Source organism: Brassica oleracea, chromosome C2 (assembly GCF_000695525.1).
Source record: "Brassica oleracea var. oleracea cultivar TO1000 chromosome C2, BOL, whole genome shotgun sequence".
Classification (NCBI taxonomy): Eukaryota; Viridiplantae; Streptophyta; class Magnoliopsida; order Brassicales; family Brassicaceae; genus Brassica; species Brassica oleracea.
The window spans coordinates 51853094-51861580 of NC_027749.1; the positions used below are offsets into that span (position 1 = coordinate 51853094).

Genomic DNA, 8487 nt, shown 5'->3' on the forward strand with positions numbered 1-8487 from the left:
ATGAGGATGATCAAGTTCAACTATCAAACTCACCTTGATGTTCTGGTAAATGGACTTAATAGTTCTTAGTAGAGAAAACAGGTTATTTCAAACTGAATTTTTTTTGTTGTGTTTTCTTTTACGAATTATATATTTTATTGTGAAGTGAAGATAAATTCAAAAATATATATATTGTATTGAAATCATGCTTAAATTTATGTTTACCATAGTCGGTCAACTGTTTAAACAACTAATGTGACATCATTGTTCAAAGCGACATCATTTAGCTAAAATTAAATTTTGTTATTCTTGGGAATTGAACTCAGTTAATGTATGTCACACAAAAACACCTTAACCAATTGAAGGAAGAACCTTATTGTATAAAAATGTAAACACTAAATCATACTTCCTCCGTTTCAAAATAGATGATGTTTAAGAAAATTTTTGATGTTTCAAAATAGATGTTGTTTTTATATATTTAATATAACTCTTAACTTTATCAAAAGTTATGTGTAACAAGCGATAATTTGTAGTCTATTTTGTAACTAGCTAAATATTTTTTAATAAAATAAAAGTTTTTTTAGTAATTGTGTACTAATCTAAAACATTAATTATTTTGAAACATAAGAAGTATATAATAAAACACCTATTTTCTTTAAAAAATGATAAATAGTAAATAATATGATAATTATTATATATTTTATAAATAGTAATTATCCGATCGAGTGTCATACTCCCTCTGTTCCTGAAAGTAAGATTTTCTAAAGTATGCATGTTTATTAAGAATTTAATAAATGTTTATAATTTAATTTATTTTTTATTTTATTATACACTTTCCAATAACTTTTCACCAATGAAATTTAATCAATTTAAATATTCTCAATTAATGTTCCTCAAAAGTATAAAAAAGTACCTTAACAATATAGAAAATCTATTTTTGTGGAACAAGAAAAAAATCTAAAACATCTTACTTTCGGGAACGGAGGTAGTATAAGATATGGACTTGAATCAAGACATGTGGGTCCAACATAAATCCAACATTGGTTTTATATTGAAGCAGTTTAAATCATTCTTAGACGATTAAGCCACCTATGATAATTGGATGCATGAAGCAAAATTGGAACTTATGCAAGAACAACTAGAAATGTCATATGAGTTTATATGACAATTTTCCGAAAAATTGACCCAAGGTCACAGTGCCATTCATCTGTTTTTATAGTAATTATGCAGGAGATTTTACAGGCTTTTCTTCTTTAAGTTGTATTGTAACCACATTGTCACTAAATGATCATACTGCAGGTATGGTTTCCATCGGGCTTTGTTGATCTAAAATAAAATTAAGGGGTTAATTCAAGAGAATAATAAGTAAGTGGGGCTGTATACGGTAAATTCAGAAAATGTTGTTATCTTCTTCTTCAGAAGAATTATATGTCTATAAATAAATTGCTTTCGAACAGCGAAGGCTCCGCTTCAAACATCTACTTTTGTCTTCTGATGATGTGCTCAAGGCCATTGACTCTGGCAAATCAGAAGGAGGTCCTAATGGTCGCCACTGGATCTTGGATCCTATAGGTGGCACTAGAGGGTGAGTCTTAATATTCCCTAAAGAACAATATATAGTCTTTGATCAAAAAAAAAGAAAAAAAAACAATATATAGTCACTAAGTTAGATACTACTAGCTACTAGTCTCAGAACTCTTTTGTTGGTTTTGTTTATTTTTTTACATTACTGAACTTTACTATTACCCTTGAATTTCCAAAAAAATTGTAGATTTATAAGAGGAGAACAATATGCAATAGGATTAGCATTGCTAGTGGAAGGCAAAGTAGTGCTTGCTGTAATGGCTTGTCCTAAGCTTCCTTTGGCCTCCACTGCTGTTACTAACAACACACACAAGTCTTCACCTGAGAAAATGGGTTGTCTTTTCTTTGGCTCGGTTGGCTCTGGGACTTATGTCCAGTCACTCAATGTTGTTGACTCTTCTCCTGTGAAGGTAACCCTACTTACAAACCACACTCTCTTTATATATAATTCTTTGCAATATATTTGAATAAAATAAATTTATCAAATACCGTTATTAGGTGGAGGTAAGCAGCATTGATGAGCCAAAGCTAGTTTCTTTGAGTCATACCACACTCCTGTCCCTATCCATAACACCATTGCCAAGGTTAACATCTTTCCTCACATATATATATAGGAGTATATATGTTGTGAACAAACGCGGATTAACCTCGAAGAAAGCAAAGAATTAAGAGAGCAAAACACGATTGAGACCAATTTTATTTGAATTTATAATTTGCAATCTCTTAAACCCGTACTTATACTAGTCTTAAGAACCCATTTTATTTTCCCTTTTACAAAAACATCTTTATTCCATATAAAGTACTTTCTCTAATCATAAAACTGGTGCATAAATATTTAGTTTAGTCTGAGTTTGAATCTGTTTGCGCGGTGACAGAAGCTGGGGATAAAGGAATCTCCAATCAAGATCAACAGTCAGACTAAGTATGCAGCTTTATCTAGAGGAGATGGAGAGGTGTACTTGAGGTTTACCCGCAAACCAAGACCTGAATCAATATGGAATCACGCCGCTGGATCAATCCTAGTTTCAGGTACTACATATATTTTGGTCTAATGTTCTTGAATGATAACACAAATGCTTGTCTGATGTTGTGTCTTTCAGAAGCTGGAGGCAAAGTGACTGATGCAGAGGGGAATCCATTGGACTTTTCTAAAGGGAAGTATCTTGATTACAAGAGAGGTATCGTTGTCACAACCCAGAAACTAATTGCCAAGGCTTTTGAAAGCGGTAAGAGAATCCATTAAAGAAGAAGAAGAGGAAGCTGATTCTTTGAAACTTCACTGACACGCGACTGTAATATACTTGATATACCTAATATACTCTGTCTCTGTGTGTTTCTTACACCGTGAGACTATTATCTTTTATAAGAAAAACTCAACTTTGATATTATAAAAAGAACACTAATTCTCTTTGAAACATTATCATAATGTACATGTTGTCATGTTGATCATCTAAAAGACTACGTCAATGTAATTTGTAAAAAAAAAATTTGGGAATTGTAATTTGAAAAACCTTTTGGGGGATTTGTGAAGTTAGCTATAAATCTTGGGGATGATTCATAAAGATAATGCTTCTTTCTCTGTCACATAAAGAAAAAGACCAATGAAAAAGACTTTTCGCATAAAAGAAATAAAAGAATTGACAATTTTGAAAAAAGTAAACAAACTTCGTATACAAATTTGTTATATCATAGAGAAGATTAGTGATTGATTAGGTGAAACCTACCTGATTTGTTTAGTGTAACGATTAATGATAACTCTCGTCTTGTTAAAGATTAATAATATTGATATATGATGACTGATAGCAAAAGTCCCCTTTAATACATGTCCTTTTTTTCTAAGTCTACACTCTAACATATTCGATTCTTTTAATTTTCTTTCGTAAACGTCAACTTGAAACGTGAAAAATGGTCTGCACCATTTGCCACGAAAGTGCGTTTTAAAACATGTATAAACTCTATATATATGTAACAAACGTCTATGTATTGGTTCACTAAAACTACATAGTATAAGCTTTTTGATACATATATTATCTTGAAGCTTTGTCATGTCGTACGAGAAAGAGCTAGCCGCTGCAAAGAAAGCTGTTGCTCTAGCTGCTCGTCTCAGCCGAGTAAGTAATAACACCATCTATAATCGTAATTCGTATATTGCTCTACAAAATATTATTTATTTGAAGCATAAACTAAAATGAATACTGTCTTACAAGGGAGTACAAAAGACTCTGATGCAATCAGAAGTATGGACAAAATCTAACAAAACTCCTGTCACTGCAGCTGATTATGGTTTGTACCTCAACGTTTGCTTACCATCCAGTTCACTTACCTTCTAACACTAATGGATTATTTCTTCAGGATCACAAGCTGTTGTTAGTATTGTATTAGAGAGGGAGCTCAAACCTGTAACCTTGTCACTAGTAGCAGAAGAGGTGGTAATAACTCTAAAAGCTTATTGATCAAAAGGTCTTGTTACCGAATTTTCACATGAATGTTTTTACAGGATACTGGAGATCTGCGGAAGAAGGGAAGTGAGGTGTTTCTAGAAGGCATAACAAAGCTTGTGAGAGATACACTAGCTTCTGATGAATCATACGCGGACTCTCCTATAACCAAAGAGGATGTGTTGAATGCTATAGACTGTGGTAAATCACAAGGAGGTAGCACTGGTTGCCACTGGGTTCTTGATCCTATTGATGGAACCAGAGGGTAAAAAATCTCCGTTATCGCTATCTTTCACTATGTTTTACCTTTCTTAGCCTCATGAGATTTTGGGAGCCTTAAACAATTTAGTAAGGACTATAGTAAATAAATTTTTTATTGATGTTAATATATAAATTTGAAAATTTTGGGTACTCTACGTCAATATTTCACTTGGCTATGTCCGAACCGGCTCTGCCCAGCACTTAGATAACAACATAGTACTAAACTCCTCTGCTTGTTTTAGATTTGTAAGAGGAGAGCAATACGCTGTGGGATTAGCCTTGCTTGTGGAAGGCAAAGTGGTGGTCGGCGTTATGGCTTGTCCTAATCTTCATTTGTCTTCTGCGGTTGTTGAGAAAGACGACAAGTCTTGCCAGGATAATGTTGGATGTCTTTTCTTTGCTACAACTGGTTCAGGAGCTTATGTGCAACCGCTCAATGGCAATTCTCCACCACAGGAGGTATCTATCTTTTATCTTATCCAAAGCTAAACTGTTGATATGTGGGGTAAGAGAGTGAAAGAACTGTGTTGACAGGTGAGAGTGAGTAGCAATGAGAATCTTGAAGAAGCAAAGTTCTTAGAGTCATACCATATGCCAATTCCCCTCCATAGTTCCATTGCTAAGGTAAGATATTGCTTAGTGTATTACAGTGTGCTCTCATGTTGCCATAACCCGGCTCAATAATTTCATGGACCTTAGGACAAAAAGATTTGAACCTTTAAATTTAATATTTATTTAGAATCAGTAATAAATATTATAAATAATTTTTTATAAAATGTATATTGAAAAATACGTTTATATAAAATATTTTGGGACTTTTTTTTTTTAATTTGTTGCAATAAAATACATATATATTTTCTTTAAAAAAATCGGATAAATAACTATTAAAATTGGAGGATCGGGAACGATCGTACTGCTTGTCCCCATCTAAGCCGGAACTGGCATAACCAAGTGGGATTCTTACGGTTTTACGCAGAAACTTGGGATCACGGCGTTACCTGTAAGGATCGATAGCCAAGCAAAGTATGCAGCTGTGTCCAGAGGAGATGCGGAGATGTACTTGCGCTTCACTCTTGCTGGATACCGTGAGTGGATATGGGACCATGCAGCTGGTTCAATCATCACAACAGGTTTATAATTATATAAATATAGTACATAAACACTCTTTAAACACTGAGAACTGTTGGCTCTAAATGCACGTCCATTGCAGAAGCTGGAGGCGTCGTTTGCGATGCTGAAGGGACACCTCTGGACTTCTCAAAAGGAAAACGTCTTGATCACAACAGAGGGATCATAGTTACCACCAAGAAACTCAAGCCATTGATTTTGAAAGCTGTTAGAGAATCCATGGAAGAGGAGAATCTTCGTGTCTGAGACTGAGACACAACTGAGAATCTACTGTATTTGTATGTGTATTTGTCTGAACTGGTAACTGGTGTGTGTCAGTGTGTGTATTATTGCCTAGTGTCTGAACTGGTAACTGGTGTGTGTCAGTGTGTGTATTATTGCCTAGTGTCTGAACTGGTAACTGGTGTGTGTCAGTGTGTGTATTATTGCCTAGTGTCTGAACTGGTAACTGGTGTGTGTCAGTGTGTGTATTATTGCCTAGTTCGTGGTTGCCACCGGTAACCTTCAAATGAGAAATCGGATCTATCCATTAGTCTACAGGCCCACATGGATGATAACCAATGCTTACATTCAGAACCCGAGTACAATGGTCGCTTCTTGTCTGCCACCCATTTTCCTTTTGCATAGTTACAAACTGAATAGGAAACCAAAATGTATGACAAATCCACACTACAACAAGGGTTCAAACTATTGCACAAGACAAAAACAAAACCTGAATAAAAATACCTGAAGAAGAAGAAGAAGAAGCTGAAAACTGACGTTGTACATCGAAGAGAGAAACACGAAGTGGGTTTTCCTCAGAAGCCACGAGTGTGATCATCAAAAGGATGAGGATAACTAATGCAAGTGATACACTTCCTCTTTGTATGTAAGTTTTTCCACCAAACATCTTTTAGTATGTAGCTGGTAACCATCACATGAATAATAAATTATAGGAATGATAATATGATTCTTCATGATCTAATTTAGTGAGAAACATATTTGTTATATATTACTCTGTAATAAAAGGAATAAGAAAAAAATGAAAGTAAAAAACTACTCTTTATAAACGTAAAGTTTTTTAGAAATATTAAAGAATGCATTGTTCCTTATGAATGCTAGAGATAACATCAACTCTTCTCAACAAAGAAAGCTTATAAGTTCAAGATCCTCGAAGAGACGAGTTACATAGTATAATTTTATAGACATTATTTGAGAAATGATTTGTCTACGTGTTCTTACCACAACATTCTAATAAATAAATGATGATATGTCCTATTAAAAATGATGACATGAATTCTATGTAATTATGAGATGACAACACAATTATGACATAAAATTCAATTATGGAAATTTAAATATAAATATAAAACAATTAATATATGGTAGTTACCATAATTAAGAAAATTATAAGCAAAATTACTTAAATTTTAAATAAAATTTATTATAACCTTACACACTAAAAAAAGTTAATAAAAACAAATAAAATATATTTATTTATTTTATTAGTATTTTGAATAATATATATATATATATATATATATATATATATATATATATATTAAGGTTTCTAATGAGAAACATCTATATATGGTAAAATTGTAATAATATATTGTGTCAGTACCATATCTTTTATAAATAATATAATATTATTTTCAATATGTTAAGATTATTGTAACATGATCAGTTTATTATAAATATTAACATATTGACAAGATTCTTAAACATTTTTATAATTTTTATATCATATCAATGATAAAAATATATATAAATATTTATACTTTTTGTGAATAATTAAATAAGTAAAGCTAGATTTAATTTTATTACTCAATGTATGGATGAACCTAATCAAGTTTAATTAAATTACTGAATTGTATTTTAAATTTAATCACAATAACATTATTTAATTGAGTGATTAGCATTCAATTCATTAGGTATAATAAGTATCTCTTATAAGTAAAATCTTTTTTAACTAAAACCAACAAAACTACATTTTATTCTTAGAAGAAATAAAATAGTATAAAAATATTATTTCGAAAAAAAAAATTAATTTATTAAATTAACTAATTTAAATACAATCAAGTTAGAAAATCAAAATAAATAAAATTACGAATGATTACTTTTTAAATTTAATGAACTTAAAAATAAATGTAATAAAAAATATATTTGAAAAACTTAAAATATTGTTTAAGAGTTATTATTTCTGCGCATGGCGCATGAAAGCAACTTGTATATATTATTTAGAGATTCAAAAGTAAAATAGCTTATAACAATCTTAGCCATGCAATAAAATGATGTGTTTGATCTAAGTCAGGCATTGAATCATTCAAAAGCAAAAAAAAAAAGGTTTAATCATTTGAACAAATCAATCATACAGAGAAGAAGATGGTTTCTCTCATATCCAAATCCTAAACTCTCACAATGCAGCTAACAAGTTGTGTCTTTTTAATGATCTTTCTTCTTCATCTACTCTTAACAATGTCGAATAATAATGTAATGACCCAATCCCACCATCTCCACTTCTTTCTCCAACCCCACCATCTCCACTTTCTTTTCCACCATCTCCACCTTCTATAATTCACAAATTAAGAAAGAGAGAGAGAGAGAATGAGAAAGAGAAGAAGAAGAAGAGAGAAAGCTCACCTGAGCTTGTCGCCGGAGCCACCACACGCCAGGACGTCGTCAAGCTCGTCACCACCATCATCCGCAACCAAAGGTAATCGAAAACCGCCATGTTTTTGAGTTAAGTTTCGGCCGTTTTAGTAAATCGACCATAACTTTCTAACCGTGATGAATCTCGTGAATCCAAGACTACCATCGTATTCCTCTCGACGAGACGAAGCCGTAGCCATAGCCGCTGACCACGCCGCAATCGGAGCCCGGATGAGCCCGCACGCGCCTCCGGAAGTTTCGCCTCTGCGCGTGAGGTTCACGCGCCGCCGCCGGAAAACGTCGCCACCACCGGACCACCGTCCCCCGCCGCCGGAATATCCGCCGTCACCGCCGGTGACCGACACCGGTAACTCGCCGGTGACTCGGTCAACTCGTCCGAGTCAACTCAGTGAGTCAACTCGGTTGACTCGGTTAACCGATCGGTTAGCCGGTTTAAATTGATTTC

General features: G+C 33.3%; 1 protein-coding gene and 1 pseudogene across 2 annotated transcripts; both read left to right on the forward strand.

Moving 5' to 3' along the window:
• Positions 1–3107, forward strand: LOC106324579 (annotated as a pseudogene).
• Positions 3108–3534: 427 nt separating this feature from the next.
• On the forward strand, positions 3535–5925 carry LOC106327641 (SAL2 phosphatase-like). Of its 2 annotated transcripts, none has more exons than XM_013765849.1 (8): positions 3535–3674; positions 3771–3846; positions 3916–3992; positions 4061–4266; positions 4505–4721; positions 4797–4886; positions 5239–5392; positions 5473–5925. In XM_013765849.1, exons 1-8 carry the CDS (start codon positions 3609–3611, stop codon positions 5634–5636), a joined length of 1050 nt encoding a protein of 349 aa, XP_013621303.1. In that variant the 5' UTR covers positions 3535–3608; the 3' UTR covers positions 5637–5925. The 2 variants fall into 2 exon arrangements, with proteins under 2 accessions (XP_013621303.1, XP_013621304.1); XM_013765850.1 differs by having other exon boundaries at positions 3536–3674; positions 3916–3989.
• Positions 5926–8487: the final 2562 nt, after the last annotated feature.

What these genes read in the sequence shown, in the direction of transcription:
- LOC106327641 (XM_013765849.1), top strand. Translation starts at nt 3,609, where the DNA reads ATGTCGTACGAGAAAGAGCTAGCCGCTGCAAAGAAAGCTGTTGCTCTA. An exon ending in TAGCTGCTCGTCTCAGCCGA is followed by an intron (nt 3,675 to 3,770) that starts GTAAGTAATAAC and finishes CTGTCTTACAAG; the next exon opens with GGAGTACAAAAGACTCTGAT. An exon ending in TCCATAGTTCCATTGCTAAG is followed by an intron (nt 4,887 to 5,238) that starts GTAAGATATTGC and finishes GGTTTTACGCAG; the next exon opens with AAACTTGGGATCACGGCGTT.